The sequence below is a fragment of the Falco punctatus genome (assembly GCF_963210335.1).
Source record: "Falco punctatus genome assembly, chromosome: 4".
Lineage (NCBI taxonomy): Eukaryota > Metazoa > Chordata > Aves > Falconiformes > Falconidae > Falco > Falco punctatus.
This window is the reverse complement of record NC_137583.1, coordinates 33928014-33948891: the sequence shown is the minus strand read 5'-3', so window position 1 is coordinate 33948891 and position 20878 is coordinate 33928014. Positions and strand designations below refer to the sequence as shown.

At 37.9% G+C, this 20878-nt stretch overlaps 1 protein-coding gene across 1 annotated transcript in view; it reads right to left on the bottom strand.

The window, feature by feature from the left end:
* Nucleotides 1-20878, bottom strand: part of DNAH3 (dynein axonemal heavy chain 3) — a 65774-nt gene that overhangs the window by 7096 nt on the left and 37800 nt on the right. The window contains exons 38-56 of the mRNA XM_080386646.1: nt 19567-19696; nt 18842-19078; nt 18361-18464; nt 17026-17320; nt 16413-16592; nt 15273-15396; nt 15023-15179; nt 13957-14100; nt 12698-13364; nt 12395-12560; nt 11827-12043; nt 10698-10880; nt 9605-9803; nt 6548-8689; nt 5384-5609; nt 4815-5059; nt 3077-3193; nt 1434-1588; nt 517-684 (exon numbers count right to left, since the gene is read on the bottom strand). Of these exons, the coding sequence (XP_080242772.1) occupies nt 517-684; nt 1434-1588; nt 3077-3193; nt 4815-5059; nt 5384-5609; nt 6548-8689; nt 9605-9803; nt 10698-10880; nt 11827-12043; nt 12395-12560; nt 12698-13364; nt 13957-14100; nt 15023-15179; nt 15273-15396; nt 16413-16592; nt 17026-17320; nt 18361-18464; nt 18842-19078; nt 19567-19696 (5856 nt within the window). The remainder of the gene's footprint in view (nt 1-516; nt 685-1433; nt 1589-3076; nt 3194-4814; nt 5060-5383; nt 5610-6547; nt 8690-9604; nt 9804-10697; nt 10881-11826; nt 12044-12394; nt 12561-12697; nt 13365-13956; nt 14101-15022; nt 15180-15272; nt 15397-16412; nt 16593-17025; nt 17321-18360; nt 18465-18841; nt 19079-19566; nt 19697-20878) is intronic.

Here is a 20878-nt window from a genome sequence, read left to right as displayed (position 1 = left end):
CTGAATGACTTTATATATATAATTTCCTGGCACTCTGCAGTTTGTCCCCTAGTGAGAATGGCAGGGATGAAGTCAGGCCAGTGCACAAACCTCATTGCTGGAATGTGTAGACTGGAATGAAATGTCATACTTTAAAACTGCCTAGAGATGAATGTGATTTCAGTTGCTTTACCAACTGCAATTGTTAACTGTGCTCTAACTACCATTCATGATCGAAGCGAAGCACTTCACTGTTATTTGAAATCATGAAAGGTGAAAGAAACATTCAAACTGCATGCTCTACTCAGCCAGGCGGGGTTGTGTGGTATTAACCTATTTGAATTAAAAGTCATTAGGGTATCTTCCATCTTTAAAGGTCCTTCTATGCCAAATCTCTCTGCTTCTCTACAGGGACATTCACATCTACTCCCGATGCCACAGCCATGTGATGAGAGGTGTTGGATTACTCAGAGAACTAGAGGGCACACAGGAAAGGGCACATTTCCAGATACAAGTTGATCTTTCTTCCCCAGTTACCTGAGGGGACTTGCCACCTCCCCCTGCTTCTCTAGGCAAAGTCAGGAGCACTCCATGGAAAAGCTGATTAGTCTCCTGGTTATCCTTGGTGATGTCTGCATTTTCATGAAGTCCAAACACTTCAGGGTGTGTTGTAATTGGTAAACTCTGTATGTATTCAATGTAAGACTGTAAAAGAAACATTTAGATACCAGAAATCATGCAAGGATCAGTAAACCCAACTTGGACAGAACCTTCCTGTTTACAATCACATTAGTTCCCAGTTAAATCCATCTAGGAATTTACTTGTTCAATCCACAGAGATAAATGTGAAAGTTTTGAATGATTCAAAGACTCACTGAGGAGTTGTTCTTACTGCCTTCATGTAAGTAGCAAGAGAAAGCAAGACAAAGGATGTACATTGGAAATGCACAAGGAGCACTGGTAAGTCACAGAAGAGGGTAGGATGCTGTATGTATCACCCCTACAACTGCAGGCTAGAGCACATTTGTTATCTCTATGCAGTTGTTAGAAGGGGAAAAGGGGATGAAAACTGAGTATACACACCTGCCATTCCACCTCCTCATCCTGATCACTGCTTTCAAGACAAAAGTGGTTGCCATAGGGTGCAGAGGTACCCTGTAAATTCCTGAAGCCTGACTCCTATTAGCTTTCTAGAACTGTACTGGAAACCAGCATAGGGGTGGCTTTTTGCATCAACAAACATCAGAATATTGTGTGATCACTACATCTCCATTGCAGTGTGTTAGATATTAAGTACCAGATTTATATTTCATACGTAAAATATATTCTGACATGGCTTTGTGATCTCATGGGTTTTCTTTTCTATTTGTTGTATTCAGCAGATAAGGTTTGTATTCAACAGGTAAGGTTAGTTCCAATAAGTCGGAGAGAATCTACATCCATTATCTTCTCACCTCATATGGACCATGTGGTGGTATGTAGTAGTCATCTCCAGCTGCAAGCATATACTTGTCCTGTTCTATGTCCTTGGTATAGACTACGGAAAGTAGGGACAGGAGAAGACGCCTGTCTTTATCATCTGTTACTTTACCTCCATAGTTACATTCCCCTGGGAAAGGACAAAGAAAACCAGGATGAAAAATTGAAAGTTAATGAACAAATAAAAGTTGTTTTGCAATAAAGTGTAGCTCCAGTAAGTTGAAGTTCCTAAGCTCCAGATCCTCAAAAGTTTTTAGGTCCTATACTTCAATTGATTCAATGGAAATTAGGCACTTTTAACACCTTTGGAACTACGGGGCAAATTTGTGTGCCTTGATGATAAAAAGCTTGAGGAGCACTATGAGCTGGTCTGAAAAACTGCTACTCATGCCACAGTAAATAGTCTCATGTTTTAAATGACAGCTCTTTTGCTTGAAATTCTCAGAAGAATTTTTAGAACTGGCAAAATCTGAACAGTGCTATATAGCTGATCCTTGTCTTTTCCTTTCACGCAAACTTAACCTGATCATAGAATCACAGAATAATTTAGATTGGGAAAGACCTTTAAGATCATCAAGTCCAACTGTTAACCTAGTACTGCCAAGCCCACCACTAAACCAGGTCCCTAAGCACCACATCTACACATCTTTTAAACATCTCCAGGGACAGTGACTCAACCACCTACCTGGACAGACTGTTAAAATGCCTGACGACCCTTTCAGTGAAGCATTTTTTCCCAATATCCAATCTAAACCTCCCCTGGCACAACTTGAGGCCATTTCCTCTTGCCCTCTTGCTTGTTACTTGGGAGAAGAGACCGATCCCCACCTGCCTACAACCTCCTTTCAGGCAGCTGCAGAGAGTGATAACATCTCCTCTAAGCCTCTTTTTCTCCAGGCTAACCAACCTCAGTTCCCTCAGCTGCTCCTCATAAGACTTGTGCTCTTATGTATGTATACAGTAAAAACCAAGGGATTACAAATATGCAACACCCTTGTGCAGAAGGGGTTGGAGAGATTTAAGTAATAGACAAGCAATGATGGGAGGTTTACACCGATATAAAGTACAGAGAACAGCTAAAAGCTCACAGTTTTTCCTTTAATCCTGACTCCCAAAATTCTTTTTCATAAAGTTAATCATAGTATTAGCAAAAATCAAGAATGATCTTTATAAGGCTGACAAAGGAGGTGCCAAGAAGCAGCTATCTTTCTGGAGAAAGAGAACTGAACAGGCACAGCAACCAAGTTATTTACACATGTCAACACCTCCTGCTTTAAACTGATGAGTATTATCACATCCTCTGGTAAACTGCCAATGCTTACTGTTTCAGGATCATATTGATCAGCTAAGGTGAAATAAAGGCCATTGATGTTTTTCTTTTACATATATGAAACAAAAACCAGGAGGTTTGCTGGACCGTTAGTAATTCTTCTAGCTATAAATGGCCAAGACAGTGATGACATCTGAGGGCTTGGGATCCCACTTGTCAGTATGTGGAAGGCCAAGGAAGTAAACCTGAATGGAATCCACTCAATTTGTCAAGAATTCACCAGTTTATCACTGTACCAGCTGAAAGTGCCTAGGAAAGTCAATACGTTAGAGGGTGTAATTCCTGTACCTGTTAGATATGTCAGAGCTTCAAATGGGATTTCTTCATATTCTTTCAGAAACATCTGGATTTGTTGCATGCTGATTCTGAGGTCAGATTCGTTGAACTCATATGGAACATTCCAACCTGTTCAATTCAGAAAAGATACACAGGGTAATGGTGCACTGTCCTGATAACCGTACTCAGGAAATGATGGTATTGGTATTATACTGCAACTGCAGAACTGAAGGTAACAGCTGCCAGACAGTACCTAGCAGCAGCCCCGGAATTTATCAGGCTGTTTATTGCACAAGAGACAATACGACTCCATAACAATACTGTATCCTAAAATAGTAGTACCATCTTTGTATTTTGGCATCACATGCTCCTGAAAAATTATATTTTACCTTAAGTAGAGCACAGACCTACTCAGTACTTTAAGCTAATCTGTTGCTATCTGGAAATGATGAGAACAGCAGTTTTGATTAATTGATTATTTTAATTTTTAAATCAGTCTGCCCATCTAGTAATGCTTTTTGTATAGGACATTCAGAGTAAAAAAAGTAAAATTAAAACAAACCACACAGGAGCATACTTCAGATAAGAAAATCCTTCAGAAAACCTATACTCCTAGAGTAAATAAAAAAATCGGGCTATTGCTACAACTGTCCTTTCCCCAGACAGCCAGTCACATTAAACAGTAGATCATAGAATCATAAAATCATTTAGATTGGAAAAGATTTTTAAGATCATCAAGTCTAACTGTTAACCTAGGACTGCCAAGTCCACCAATAAATCGTGTCCCTAAGCACCACATCTACATGTTTTTAAATGCCTTCAGGGTTGGCAATTCCACCACCTCCCTGAGCAGCCTGTTCCAATGCTTGACCACTCTTTCAGTGAAGAAAATTTTCCTAATATCTAATCTAAACCTTCACTGGATGTTGCTTTTGAAAATTAACCTCTTTGTCACTTACAAAACCTGTATTTTTACTTTAAAGCAATGAATGAGTATCTTCATACTAGCAGTCTAGTGTTTATTTAAACAGCTGCCTACTAAAATAAGGACAGTTATTTGCAGTCAAAATATAACATTTTGTAACAGTAACCTGTTATGATAAAGAGTGGAAGGCTGAGAACTTAAGTGGAGAGCGTAAGCTTTATATAGCTATAAAAATGGAATCTGTAATTCCATACGTTTCTATATTTTATGTGGAAATTCTATCTAGTTTCCTAAATATTTCAAGATTACAGAAAAACCTGAAGCACAAATCTTACAAATATGTATCTTTTCATTGCTGTGCTATGAACAACACAATGCAGCTACAGAAATTTGTTTCACACCAAGTAAACATATGCACTAGCTTTGTTAAAATGAAGTACACACATAAATAACAAAAGCAGAAAGACAGATCCTTAATTATGAAAATTTAAAACGGAACTGGATTTGATGGTTAGTAAGAACTATGGTAATAAATTAGTAATTTAGTAAGATATAATTTAATGTAACTACTGTATAATGTATTTACTTGGAAAACTGGTACTTTCTAGTCCTCCCCCAGGGTAATACTTTTAGTAGCTTCAAGAGTAGCTTTGTCTGAACAAGAACCCCTGAAAGTAACAGCTTTTAAACTTTACTGTGTTCTGTGCAATACAGATCACACTCTTGTAATATTGCTAACAATACTGCCTTTTTACAGACAGGTTCCAATAATGCATTTCAAAACTACTAATCTTGAAACAACTTGCAAAATAATCTAAACCTTACCCAGTGAGCCAAAGTTTCTCCTTTCCTGCACAACAGCATGAAAAAAGCAAAGGCCAAACAGCAGTTTTTGCCACATTTCTGGCTTTTGGCAGCTGCTAAAGAACACAGGGTCAGAGATGGGGTCATTGAGGTATGATCGAAGAAGGTTCACTCGAATTCCTTTTGGAGGCTCATTCGTCATTTTGATGCCATTCTGGAGGATACTAACAGGAAACTTTTCTGATGGATAACTAGTTAACCACAATCTGAAAAGAATTTTAAAAAGCACATTATAAAAATAATAATCAATATTGACAAATCCTCAATATTGATCTGCAGAAGACTGTTTTATTGATTTCTTAACTATATTGATAACATCTACATTTGTTCTAAAATGCAGGCAAAAAGTAGATTATATTGGACAGGTAGAAAAGATAACATCCTAATTAGGTATCTTTATTTTATCACTGCACATAAACAATACAAATGTTATACTTAACTGTTCACACAAAAGAATTTTCATTTCTTTTTACTAATATCTTCAGCAAACGAGAAATACTCCTATTAAAAAGAGCAAAACAAACTCCTACCTGAACTCCTCATTGGTATTCTCAGGCACTATAACTTCCTCGCAGATTTTTTCCAAGGCAGGCATCCAGCTTGTTGCAAGATGGCAGTTCTGTAACACTACCCAGGTTCCATCAGTAATAGCCTGATAAATCATTTTTGCTGCTATTGGGCCCTGTCCCTGTCCAAGCGAAATAGTTTGAATGCTTGTGCCTCCCATGCCAACGTCATCAGCAAATTTTAGCAAACCTACGATGGTAAGTTTCACACATGCAAAGACAAAGTCTATTAGAAAGTAATCTATGTTGTATTGATCATTTTTTATACTATAAAAATTAAAGGGGCAAAAGTCAACGAATATTTTAGTAAATTGGAAAAAAACACCAAAGCACCTCAACAACCCAGAAGTAGGATCAAATGCTGTATCAGTCACTGTGTTTGAGGCATATGGTAAAATTTAGGTGTATAAAGTAACAGTAAAACCCCCACAAAACTAGCCAGGTGAAATGCCTGTTCTCTCCTTTAGCTCCGAGCGCTTAATTCCAGCCTGCATTCTAGTTGCTGTCTACTCTCTCTGTTGCATGGGTACAACTATTTATGGGGGTCGAGCTGTAAATTGGATCTTTAGATCTGGTTAAAAATAACCTTCCAGCTTTGCCATCAAAACCAGTACCTCCTGGAAATACATCCGTATGGTATGGCTCCATATTACAATTCTTTTGGCAGAAAACCAGGTTCACAAATAATCTGGGTGGCTATTGTTCAAAGGACATTTAACAGATGTGCTTTTAAGTGTGGTCATATACACCATTTAATTAGTAACTGAGAGGGAGGAAACTTTCTGGAGGAGGGGTTGCAACAAGACTGAGGCAAGTCCCAAACACCCACTGAAATAGTTGTAATGCATTCATAAATCATAAACTGATCTGGATGTTACAAGCTGTTAGATCCCTAAATTGCTGCTCAGACCTAGACGTTTTCTCCCCACTACATTCATGCTACCCTCTACCAATTTTACTACCATTGTTTATATATGGACACATGCAAATGTTTTATATTCCATTATTGCTGTATTTTACCTTAAAGACACTTTAAAGAACAAATGAAGGGGCCTACACTATTATCAGTTTAGTCACATTCAGTGACATTTAACCAGATTAAAACAATTTTTTTAATACCAATCTCACCTGCCATAGGATCAGCACCTGGTGATAATACAAAAATCAAAGGGGCACAACAATTTGAATCACTGTAACTTCTTCCAAGGTCAAAAGTAGGTGGTTCAATAAACGTTCTTCCCATATTTTCCACAATGAATGCCTGCACTGCTGGAATAATTTTGTCAGGTCTCAAACATCTGAGAACAACCATGCGATCCAACCCCACCAACGTGTTCCACGCATCTGGGAAGGCTTCTTCATGGGGTCTTACAGAGTCATATATTAGTTTCCACTTTGAAAAATTCTCTCTTACGTGTTCCATTAGTCCCTGGAGGTTTTTCAGACTAGATGCACGTACGAGCTCAGCCCATGATTTGTCAGACAGCCAATCTGGAGCTGGATTGGGGTGAGGATTATCAAGAGCAACACCTCCTGTCAGCAGGAAATGCCAAACCTCATCATCTATTTGGTCTTTTCCCTTCATAATGCCTACTGTCAGAAGGAAGGAGAATAACAGCTTATCCTTTTCAAACAGTGAACGACAGATGTTATTATAGATGCTTATAGTGAAATGCTCGGTTATATTTTTAATTCTCTCTTCTAGATCTTCACTTTTTTTGCTTTTAGCAATAGATTGAACATACAAGTTAATGAACCAAATCAATGAATACTGGTACATAGGTTCAATGTTTGCCAGATCAGAAATGCAGAAGAAGACAACAGCTGAATGAATAGCAACTGGCTTATATCCCATTCGAGTAGAATCTATCTGCATCTCAGTTACAGAGGAAATCTTTTGCTTTTCGGAGATTTCTTCAGATAACTCTTTGGATGAAGATAAAACATTAATTGCTGTTTCATCTTCTAAGATGTCTCCTTCTGAATTGGAAAGGATCTCCAGGATTTTATCTTCTATTTCTTTTAATTGTTTTTTGTTGGCTGCGCTTTCTATAATCAGTTTATTTTTCTTTTCTTCTAGCTCAGGCTTTTCCTCTGCAGCTACAATTCCAAGAAGCTGGTCCTGAAGACCAAAAGGTGTAATCATGAAGTTGAGTAGACAAACTTTTACAGCCACTTCAGGAAGATAATGAGGATTTCTTAAGTGGGTTGTCATATAAAACCTGAAACCTCGTGAATATTCAATTATATTTTCCCCTAATTTCATGTATTCTACTCCTTGTTGTTTGAATATTAGCTTTAATAAAATGGGTTCTATGAAAGCATCTAGTTCTTCACCAATATTTTCTAGCAAGACTGGTGTTCCAAGCTGAATAGCATTTTCTAACGTCCTCACATAATGTGTGTCAGATAATTTGATAACTGACAGTCTGTTAGTTTTCTCCATATTTTTTACCCACTTGTTAGCTTGCCTTTGAGGATCTATCATTAAAGCCCATCTTCTTGAGTTAGAAACAATTATGCCATTGTCAATGGAAAAAGAATCAACTGGCAATCCAGCAATCTGCCACGCACGGATTTTGACTGGATCCCCTAATGTATTAGTTAAGCTAAAATCACTGGAGCATGGTATGTTCTTTTCACGGCACACGACCTGCCACTGCTTTTGACATTTTAGGCGGTAATCAACAGTAAAGGCTCCCAAATAAGCCACAGTTCCTGATGATAACAACACATCTCCTATAAGGTCTACATACCGAATTCCTAATAATCGTGCAGCTTCTGTCCACCTGTCTTTCTCTCCACCAAGACCACTAATTAGCTGTTCAGCTCTCACAAGCTTTTGTGAACAGAGTTCAATATTGTTTTCTAACTCTCTCTTTCGGTCATTCATGTTGTCAAACTCATCATTCAGAGCTTGGAGGCGATCAACTACCTCCTTAAGTTCTGCTTGTTTTGTTTTTAGCTTCTGCATGTGAACGTCCAGTAATCCTTCTGCAGCTCTCAAACGTTCACACTTTGGGGCAACCACTTTTGCTACACGGTCATACACCTCCATGGCTCGCACCCACTTGCATAGTCCTTCACAGGCAGATGAGACATTTTTAATGACAGCTGGCTGAAAATCTGGATGGTCAATAAACCTCTCTCTAATTCTCTTCACTATAGCGGGAGGAATATTATCCTTGTCATACGTCTTTAAGCTCTCAAGGAATTTCAGATCTCCAAGAATTTTTCTAGATGGCCCCCAGTAGTCTTCTAGCATTTTACCTATATTGCAAATAACACTAAAATCAGACTTAAAAAATGCATGTTCAAACTGAAAAAAATACTTGAAACATAATATGGAGAATTAACATCAGTGATTTTGCAACAAAATTTTTCTATGCGACTACTGTTAACGAGTTTGGGAAAATCATTACCTAAAGAAATTCAGACAGAAATATCAGCATCACTAATCTATGTCATATTTGTTAATTACATATTAATTCTAAATCAACCAAGCAAAATAAGGGAAACAAATCACTATACAGTCTTTCTTAGCGTAGTTTATCAGGTAGGTCAGTAACTACGTGAAAGCATTCCTTCCTAATCTAGATAAAACAGTTTTGGATGAAAGGCATTTATAGAATTCTTATTTTCAGTCATGAAGGGTTGAACTGTGGGGGCATAAGGTAGAAGAAAAACAAAAGAAGAAATTCTCTTTCCTACCTTGCAGATACTGTGCAATCCCACAATAACACCATAAACCACACAGAAAGAGCTTGTTAAAGTAATTACTTATGGCAGGGGTATAGCTAGAATTCTCTCTCTAGGCATAACTGATACAGATTGGTAGCAGGGATTAGAGGGGAAAATGCAGGCAAATGGTGCACAGCACACCTCTAGCTCCCAGAGCTCCTCAAGGTGATGCAAATTTCAAGATTAGGTCAAAGCAAGTTGAAGAAATTACTTTGTGCTGGTGACTGGGGTCATACTTACAAAGTCTGTGCAACAGTGTCAAGCAAGGGCGGTATGTTACAAGGCAAAAGCAGCTCTTAGCTATGCAGCGTAATTCTAAGTCAGCGCTAGCAAAACGCACTTTTAGTGCACATGGCTGCATTCACACCAGAAGCACTTCACTAGCACAACACAGCAGTACCCCAAGCATTCCTAGGGCAGGGATAACAAATACTGCATCATTACCACTGCCGCTTGGATCAGGCTTTTTCTCTGGTTTAGTTCCCTTCATGACACAGATGCTCTCCATGACAAGCTTAACAGGACCAGGTGGATTCTGCATGGATTTCACAAGAGAGATGTCTGAAGGATTCAGGGTATCGAGAGCTGCAAGCGCTGCCTCCAAAGCGGGCATGGCCTCAGCAAGGTCTCCTTCACATTCGTCCTGTGAAGACATTGGGCAGCAGCCTGTAAACCTTCCTACAATACCACGTCTGCAATGTGTAGTGACGACCTCACTACAGCACAGCCTCAAAGAACCTTCTCTGCTCCTAAGTACCTAATAAAAAGACTCTTCACAACATTGTATTTCTTGGAGAGAAAACTACTTTCACAGTTTGCGCAGTTTAAACAGGGAAGGTTTGTAGAAAAATTACTAACTTCCATAAGCTGAACTGATGGCAGAAAAAGCCAGACAAGCTTCCAAGATCAAAGTCCTTCTGGTCTGACAAGGAGAATTAAAATACTGGTTTTATATGGTTGTTCTTAGTTAAATCTTACAGTGCTGATCAGGTAAAAACTATACACTAATGTAGCTTAAATTCTTTATCATGTACTCAGGTCTCAGTAATTATTTATCTTATCTCTCACACACTACCAACTAGTTAAAAAAAAAAATACTGAGGAATCCTGCAGCTTCCCATGGGAAATTCTGTGCTACAGAGATCTGGCTGTGGCAGTATCTCTTAGGTGATGCCTAATGGGGCTCCACGCAGCGCTACGCCAAATTACCTCAGCTCACTCTAAACAGTCTTTGGGCCTGGAAACAGTATAACCTCATTATTCAATCTGTTGAGAAGGAGAACATATTACAACAGAAATAAAAGTGATACTGCTTTTGGGATGTGAACTAGTAAGGGAAGCTATGCAGTACTATGAGATATAGTCATACTCCAGCCAAAATTTACCTTGTTTAAATTAGGAATATGTCATTTATCATCTCTTGCAACTTTGTTACTTTAAGTGCTTGAATCATCCCATTAATACATCATCACAACTCCTATTTACTTGCAAAGACTTGGAACCCATCATACTTCAGGCTCAAGCCCTTGTACACTACCTTAATAGCTTTAGCAACAGCTGCTGCTTCATTAGCCTCTTTTTCATCTGCTGACACCAGTTCCTTCTTTGCATCTACTTGAGTTGTTTCCTTTTCAATCTGGATCATCATTTTGTCTGTTTCTGCAGAAGTTCGAATCAGTTCAGGCTGAAGGGCAGTCAGTTCTTTCTGCATCTCTGCAACCTGATGAACATAAAAAGGAAATCAAGAAAGAAATTGTGTAAACATTACATGCAATTCACATCTTGATGTCTTAGAAAGAAAGGTCAGAAGACACTATACTAATACAATCTAAAAAGGGACATGATCTAAATAATTATTTAAATAGTAAAATTAGGCTAGAGAACTAAGAGCTGTTAAAGAAATCCTTTAAAAAAATCTGCCCATTTATCATCCATGTAATATGCTTGCTTTTTTATGATCCACTTAACTTCAATAATGATAAATAAATAAATTAATTGTATTTTTTTCCCTCTCAGTCAGTTTCAGCTTATGGAACCCCAAATAATCCTTTATTGCACAGGTGGAAAACAACATTCAAAAGAAACTCAGAAGGAAACAGAATTAGTGACAGCAACAGCTGCAAACTGGATGTTTTTATTCATCCAGCAAGTATCTGGAAGCCCCTTTACTTTGCATTTTAGGAAGATCAATACCTGGATCACATGGCTTGAAACAGGGGGTTATTTACCTGCACCCTGATCAATTTCCTACTGGGAATCTACTCAGGAATTAATGTTTATTATTGCCTTACAATATCCTTCAACTTCTCCATTATTTTGGAACGGGTAATAGGTACTAGGATGCCAAAGCATGGATTCTCCATATAAGGTTTTGCAAAAATATTGAAATTTGTAAGATTTAGTTCTTAAACATTTAAGGAGTACCATCCATTTCTTTTAGCTTTCCATTAAGTGCTATAATCCAAACTTACATACCACAATTTCTTGAAATGACTAAGAAGTAATTTAACTTTGCTGGCTTTCTATAGAAAATTATCAATAGCATCATGAAAATAGTGAAGAGGGAATTTAACAAGTTTTACTTTTATAAGTTTTAATCACCTTATACAGACCCCATACTAAAATATGCATATGGCACATATTCAGCGTTTTCATCTGAAACTTACTTGTGAAGACGCAAAGTCAAGTTTTTGAAGTCCCATAAGATAACGAGTCCTTATCATGTCAACTTCTTGCCTTTTGCTATTCAGCAGAGTCTTAAAGGTAAGAATCAATTCTAGGTATGAAGTTGGTGTGACATAGTTATGTCTTCGCAGTGTACTGTAATAGTTGATGGAGAGCTCTCTCACACTTTCGTGGAAATATTTACACATTGACACAACCCTAGAGAAAATTTTTCCACATTACTACGAAAATACAATCTGTCTTTATGCTAATGATGAGGAAATTACTCTAAGCTTATTAAATTATATTAGTGAACAATTATGTACACATATATGTATATATAAAAGTGAAGGCAGAATTGGTTTTTCCCCATTATGAGAAATATTTTAGACTCCTTTCAAAGAGTGGCCTGACTTTCAGAAACATCAGATTCATATATCTAGGTATCTCTTAACTTGCACTGAAATCCCAGTGTTGGCTTAGCTTTATCCATTACAAGGACAGTTTCCTGATCAAGTTAGTTGAGGGTGTGACTGGGAGGGGAGATACGTTTGACAGCTAAACTCATACTCTTTTCTAATGTCATCTTCAAGTTCAACTTCCTCTAAAAACTTGTTAGCAACCATTTCCAATGCATCTGTGGGCCAGGTTTGGAACCAATCAATGGTGCAGCAGTTTATCAGTGAAGGGAACATCCGTAATCGATTCCGAAATGCATCTCCAATAGGGCTCATGGCTAGGGAAAAAAAAACAACCAAAAACCGAATAAAAATAATTGCAATAGTGACTGACCTAAGCTTGTTTGCAGTTAGTAAGCAGAAAACACTAAGTTTAAGAAAAAATATTCTAAGAAATAACACACTGTATACAAACCTAAGACAATATGCAAATTTTTCTTCACCCTTTCAATAAAGAAATTGTACATAGCAAGGGGAGTAGCTTCAATTTTCCTGTTCTCCATCCTTGCTGCACCTTGCATTTTCTCAACAATTTCAGCTTTCTCATCTGCTGCAAAGATATTAGGCACATCACCAGTATTTAAAAGCATATTGATGTCTTCTAAAAATGCTTCATCCTTTATTTGATTATCACAGAACAAAAAGGACACATTCTTGTTACCAACACCTGCTTTCAGCATGGCTCGTTTAACATCATCTTTCCATTCATTGATTCCATAGGACTTCGTAATTTCAATTTGAAAGAGTTCAAAGGTATTCATGTAGGTGGCCAGCTTGGTAGCACTTTGTCGACCACTCCCACCGACCCCCACCAACAACAGATGTCCATTATCCTGTTTCAATACTCTGCATATCCTTGAGATATGCTCAACAGCAAACTTGAACATGACTAAGGACATTGGTGTTTTGCTGATGTTGTTGTATTCCTCAAGGTAGTATTCCATGACAGTTGTCAGTTGCTTTAAATCTGTGATTTCATCATACACTTTTACATTACTGTCTGGCTTCAAATAATCTCCAAAGAACAAGCTGCGAATATTATCATCAGAGATTCTTCCAGTAGGTGAGAGATGACTCAGTACCTAGGGAAAAGACAAGAATCAACAGATATTTCAAACTATTAGAGAATTATTTTCCTTAAAGATATAATCATTCATATCTACATAGTAATAATACTGTGGGAAGCACTGTTTTCCAGCTATTCCAGATATTACCCTAGTCTGGACAAAAAAAAAAAACACAACACAAAAAACCACCTAAATGTTGTAGGTTGACAAGCAAGTTTCCACATATGCATACTTCACAGACAGATTTTCTGTCAAATACAGGACAAGTTCCCAGAAGGTTTCTCAAAAAAGTATCCACTACTCCCTTCGGCTCATCCAAATATTAACTTAAGCAAAAGCACATATAAATATTGTGCAAGACACTTATTCCAGATAGTCCTCTGTACCAACACAGAATCCTTTTGAAGTTATGAATCATTCTGATATGAAGTGATTTGTATTACCTTGACCACAAATATTCAATACTGAATAGAAGACCTTTCATATCTTTAAAATGCACTAATCGAAATAATTCAAAGTGTGTCCAATACTAATGTAATCTCAATGTCTAAGTGCTTCTGCAAATGCATCATTCTCATTCTTGGTCCCAGACATTATCCGAAAATACCTTATTAAAGCTCTGCTTGAAGCTATTTGATGTTGTCTCTTGTACCATCTGAAAGAATACCTTCCTGTCCTCCTCATCAACTAAGCGATCATAGAAAACTCGGTAAACCTCATGAATCCAAAGTCTGATCAGTTTATCTCCATCCTGAAAAAGTAAATACAAGAAAGCAGGTAAATATAGCCCAGGCAGGATTTGTTTAAAAACAAAAGGACAGAAATGTCCATCTGGACCCTGCCATACCTTGTACTAAACTCAGTGGGAATCTTTCAATTCCAAGCCATTCAGCACATGGCTCCGCATCTGCTAACTTAACCAGCTTCCTCATCTAGTTACCACCTTGTCCTTTGTGACCATACAAACTGGGGCTCTTATGTCAAAGCATTTTTCTCTACTGTATCAATTCTCCCCACCCTTCCAAGATAAAGTACAGAATAAATCTTTAAAGATGGGCCCACAGGCTCTAACTCAAGCCCTGCTCAAAACTGTTGCTGGCTAAGATTTCCTCTGAATAGCTTGTAGCTGTTTTGTTCTGTTTCTGCACCAAACCCCTAAAGAAAGGAAATGTTTAATACTCCTTTAACCTGACATTTTACTGAAAATGGATGAAAGGAGGAGGATGAAAATTGTACATATCAGTATCCATTTGTAGTTTATGACAACTGGCGAACTTGGGGCTAAACTATTCAGTCTTGTTCACTGACGAGCTTGTCATTTGTGAAAGAGAGATAGCGAGTCTTCCCACGTTTGTTTCTTCTGTATATTTAGTTTGCAAGTTCAAGAGAAGGGACTGTCTGACTTGATGTACAGGCCTTAACAGATGAACCTTGGACCTTGGGGCCCAACTGTAACACATGTAAAGAATATTAACAAAAAGGACACCTGTCTCCTTCAGAGACAGACTGAAAATCTATAACAAGGTATTCCAGGACTATCCTGATTTGAAACCTTGTAAATCTGTTGAAATCATAGTTCATTTATTTTGAGATGTTTACTGACTGATATTATAAAAGTAATTTACTTTTTCCATTTCTTTTTCTTACAGCAACATAATTGAACTACAACTTACTTGCAAATGAGTGTGTGGACAGAGCAGCACTCCTTGAATAACCCTGGAAAAATCCCGTAGATTAAAGACATAGTGGGATTTTAAAGGAGTTGGGAGAAAATTATCAACGGCCATTTTATAAATCGACATTGTCGCTTGGACCATCATCTTACCCAGCCTTAAGAAGGAGAAGAGATACAATTTTAACTTCTGAAGATAAACTGCAGGAGAAAAAAAATACAAAGGCATTACAGGAAATATATCACATTACCTTAGAAATACAGGCTCAAAGCCTTTGCTGAAATGCCAATCAGCAACTGCAGTAAAAATCTTGGTTAATATGTCATCATCAAAAGAACATATAGATACAATGTTCAAGTGCCGTGTGAAACGTCCTGTAATACAGACAAAATGATGCAGAAAGATTTAGGAATGTCCAAACATTTGTCCACCTTTCAGCTAGCATATTCTAGGATTGACTGGCACTCAAACAACAACATTTGAATCTGGGTCCAGCTCCATGATCTTGTTTCTGGCAAATTTCTGCTTCAGCAGTGATGCAAAACAAATATAAACACAGTTTATATTTTCTATCAGTATTTCACTTAGAATAACTGGTTTTAATATGAAAAACATAAATCTCCACTACAACAAAGCTGCTATTACCCACATTTAAATTTAAGCTTATATTAGCCCTGTTGACTGTGATATGACACAGTAAAACTTCACAAAATCAAGGATCTTGTTATTGGCTTTCATGTAAAAAAAAATATCAGTCTATACACTAGTAAATTTTACAAATTTAGCTGTATCAGAATAGTTATTTTAATAAAGCCTCCTTAGAGGACATACAGTAATAACTGTATTAGTGTTTATATGAAGCAAAGCAGCACGAAGTGCCTTATTAACGGTGTAGCTGTAGCTACATTAGGGCTTTTACTGACATAACTTTTTCATTAGAAAATATAATCTCCTTATGGTGATATGACAGGAATCATGGACTTTTGCAGGCAAAACGCTTGTAAGTAAATGCAGGCAGCCTATCCTAGCAGCAGGAGATACATTTTCAGAAGAGAACAGCCAGAAAGACTTGGCAAGAAGATGTACTCCCTCCCTTTTCCAAAGAACAAGAGATAGAAAAAGTGTCCAGTTCTCTAATTTTGGAATTATCATCATTCAGAGTTTAATCAACATTAAAAACATTGTTTCTAATGTTACTTAAACTGCCCCTGGAAAAGGTACAGATTTGACCTTAAGCATACAGATTTCTACTTTGAACAACCCAGCCAGTGAACGTGTCTGTACATCTACAAGTAATAGATAAATGTACAATTAGTCATCAGCAGAACTGAACCTGCCTCTTAACATCAGCCAGTTAAATAACTACTTGGCATAGTAATATATATCCTACCTGTAATATCATTCCTGCCTCCCCCAGGTGGACCCATAGCTGAAACAAGCAGTACATCTATGATATTAATCTTGGATGCATCTTTCTTGTCGTACCAGTGACCGTGATCAATCCATTGTCTGAGAAGCTCAATAGGTGGCTGGGCTCCATACACTTCCTTTGCAGGCATGTTTAGATCATCTATGGAGAACACAGACATTGATTAAAAATCCCTCAGTGTTTAGGAATTACAGCTTCCTTTCAAAGCTAAGAAGAAAAAGTAACTAGAGACAGAAAAAGGTGGTGTCTTGTTATTCTTGCTTCTCATTAAACTAACCAGAATCGAATGACATTATACTTTACAGGCATACTTATAGGTGAAGTTTTAACTTAATGTGGTTGGGATTTTGTTCTATTTTATTTCATGTCACACTGCAACGCTGAATGCACCATTCTGAAGACAACCGCCACTTAAACAGAAACCTTTCAGCAGAGGGCACTGCTAATCCTTCTTTGGATGCCTGAAAACAGCCAAAGAGCACCGAGGCAATCCAAAATTACTAGTCTGAGTGAACCACTTCTTTTGCTTAAGCCAGAATTAAATGATATAAAAACCCTGAAAAAGGTGTCTTACCCACAAATATTATAGCTTTTTTCCCCGAAGGAGGTCCAAATAATCCTTTTCTTCTTCTCTCCAGCTTGGACATAATAGTATCCTGAGTTTGGTTAGCAGAGGTCCTTGCAGAGAAATTTATGAAGTTTGGGATGCATTTTTCCTTTGGAAGTTGCAATAGAAAATTGTTGGTTATAGCTGATTTTCCAGTGCCAGTGGGACCCACAAAAAGCAAAGGGACATTATGCTCCACATATGTTTTAAGAAAAAACATCTGCCTGGCAGTTTCCATTGTTGGAATGATCAGCTCAGATACCTATTACAGAGAAAAGTAAAACAAGTCCATGAAAATCAAACATCTAAAACATTCAACATGAATATTTGCAAGCAACTACAGGAAGCCTGTAGCACAAAAATTCTTTTACCTGAAAACCTAAGCTATAACAAGGCTCTGGTAGATAGTATGGCCCCACGTCTTGTTCAGTGTTTATACAGTAAATAGCACCACTAGTATTACCTATATTATGGTTCATAGACACTATATGAAGCCTGGAAGGAGAACTGCAGAGTTAAATATGGCTTATTTCTGTTCCCCTACTGTGCAAGAGGAAAGGAACAGTGCTATGGAAATCTTTTTCTCTTCCTCATCTTCCACTTATCATTAGGAGCTGTACACTAGACAACAATAAAGATTTTAGACAGCAGAATGAAATGTAATCTTACATCTCTCATGTACTTAATAGACAAGGCAGTTGCAACTACAATGGAATGAAAAGCTGAACAAACATCACTTAAGTTATCTTGAAATTTCATTCCAGAATAGGTACTTTTTGCAAACCTCTGCTGTGCTACACTTCCCTTGAGTTCACAGCTGCCATCAAAATGTGAGTGAGTCTATTTGGAAACGGAGGGGATCCAGGACTGTCAGTACTGCTCTCCATATCCCAAAGAAGTAGTAAGTCTCTTTGCTTGCTTTCTCTGATTAACTCATACTATACCATCATGACGTCAACCACGGAAAACAAAAATGAAGGAATGGAAATTCAGGCTTTGGCTTTTTCCCACCAAGATTTCTATAGCATCAGATGCTATTACAGAGAGAAAAGCAGAATCAAAAATTTAAACCCCTAGCCAACCTCAGGCTCCATGTTCACCTGCAGTGCTGAAGTTTCAATATTGATGGTACCAGAATTAAGACATAAGCACAGGAGCCTACAAGAGATTAACAAAATGTTGCAGATCAAACATTAAACGGCCTAATACAGTAGGATCAGAGCTAGCTAAGGCAGTTGATTTCTACGTCTAAATCACTTAATCAAATAATTATTTTCTATAATGAAAGATATCAATGTGAACCTTAGCCCCTGGGGAGATAACTTGCTCTTCTTTTGTGATGTACTCTGTCCACAGATTCCACTGCCCACTGCCATGCTTGTAAAAATAGAAGTCATAAACACTCCCTGTTAATTGAAAAACACAACATAAGAAAACCCACTGATTAAAGAACAAACTTTGATCATTTTAGTGTGAGGCATTGAACACTGTGAGATAATGAAGGCTTTCTAGCACAAAAGATACCCTCCCCCCGCCCCCCACCATTATCATTACCAGATTATTTTAGGTCAGATTCAGCTATGGTGTTTGAGTACAACATGAGGCATATGCTACTCCTGGTTAAAAGAGCCAGGAAAGAGCACCCAACTGTGCAGCCCAAGGCTTGGCAGATGGTGACTCTGCTGCAGACTTAACATCTGCCAGGCACTCTATTCTCCCTTAAAATGCCAAGTTTTCTTATTGCTTCATATAAGGCCAGGCAAGTACAGTTATGAAGAAGCACCTTTTTCTGGAAAGATATTGTTTCTCGTAAGCTTCACACTTCTAGGGCGTGGGTTTTCCTCATTCATTCCCATTAGCAAGTTGCGGTAAAACAAATCAAATTTCTTTCTGCTGTCTGCATCGATGATCCCACCAACTGTCCAAACCAAAGCAAAAAGGAAAAGCCCCTGCAGCCACAAGGTGATATGCTGACTAGACATGCTTTCCTTCTCCTCTTCCTCGGATTCCTTTATTTCATCTAAAACACATATTTTGAATTTTAGTTAAATACCAGTTACAACCATAAATCCCAATTCAAAATGCATTTTCGCAAAAGCATTGAGACAAACTTAGAGCATTGTCTTCAGGGGAGCAAAGCCAACCTACAGAGTGAGGATCTTGTCTGTGCAAAATCCTGTTTACAAATAAAAATAAATGAGAAGAAAAAATATTTACCAAATATCGTAATTTTTTTCTTCAGATGCTAGCAAACAGCAAGCAAAACATATGGAATACACTCACATGATCATGTTCAGTTTTGTAATGACGTCAAATTCAAAAGCTCCATATGCTAGTCAAAGAACTATTATTATGCTGATCAGGGAGATCACCAAGTGTGTTGTATGATCTCAACAGTATGGAATTCCTTTGGTATTCCCTTGCACCCAATAACCTGCATCTTACCATGGGACACAGCAGGAAAAAAAGAAAAATCAAAATGAGAAGAGTAATGCTTTGGGTACTTACCAAGCAGACAAGTATAGAGTTTCATCAAGCTGTAACTCAAGTGAATAGAGGACGTTTGTACAATGGCTTTGCAATGAAGGTTAATAAACTCTAAACAGGGCTGGACTAGCCACATAAACATGTCATTGACCTACCAGGAGAAAAGGAAATGGCTTTTAAACAATGCAGGAGTGCCACATTTCCCATTGTCACTCAATTCTCTCTCAATAAAACACAAAGCATCAGAAATTCTCCAAGTTGGCAGAGTGGGTTATCAGGAAAGGACCTGTGTCAAGCAGTACTTAAGTGATCACAAAGTCACACACTGTCATTATCTGATGGTGAAAACAATTTGTTTCTACCACAGACAAGTTTTCAGCAGGAATTTTGTTACCCAGACATCAATCCAGACAGCAGAGCAGTAGTGCAGCCTAGGAAGACCACTGCTTTGCTTGGGCAAGAACAAAGTTATTCCAACAGAACCAAAGATAAGGGTTTCATCCTCCCTTAAAAAGGACAGGCCCCTACTAAGGGCCCAGCACAGATACTGTGCCACAGAAGAAATTCCAGAAAGTTGGAACTGACTGGTACCAGCAGCAGTGCCACAGCATGCAGGTAGGTAATGACCATGGCTGGTGGTGTCTGCTCCATGAACTCACACAGGAAACCAGGAGAGGAATCATCACCTAGCCTTTTCACATGGGCTGTATGCTGATTAAAGAATAAATATTTTGCTTTGATGAACTAAGAAATCTATAAAGAGCTCTTCTAGTCTTGGTACTTCTATTGAATTTGGTCCTAATTTCCTGCAAAAACTCAAAGGGGGCCTTGTCAAATCACAGAAATCAAAGTTTTCTCCAGTTTCAAAGCTATTGTAGGCAGATCTTATTCTGATTCTTTTACTATATTTTAATGCCCAATAAAAGGGAATTTTTATTTTGATAAGATGAAAAGCTGATTCCCACCAACTTTTATTTGCATCTACACTGAAGATATACCACAATACACAACACAAAGAGCTCCCATTCATGCAAGCAATCGAGTACACAGAAGACTATTTCACAAGGATTCATGAGGTGACTAACGCTTTGAAGATCAAGCTGTTACTGATAATAATATCATAAGCATGTTTAAGCTAAACTCTAGATGTCTTAGAAGAAGAATGAGTTCAGAACATTTTGAGTCTTCCAGTTTTCCTCACATTACATTTCTAATACATAATGCTAATACATTAGCATCTCCAGCTCTCAGGCACTTGCAATGACATTTAACATTCTTCACTACAAAATAATTTACAACAGCCTCTAGGAGGTCTGGGACCCTCTAAATCATG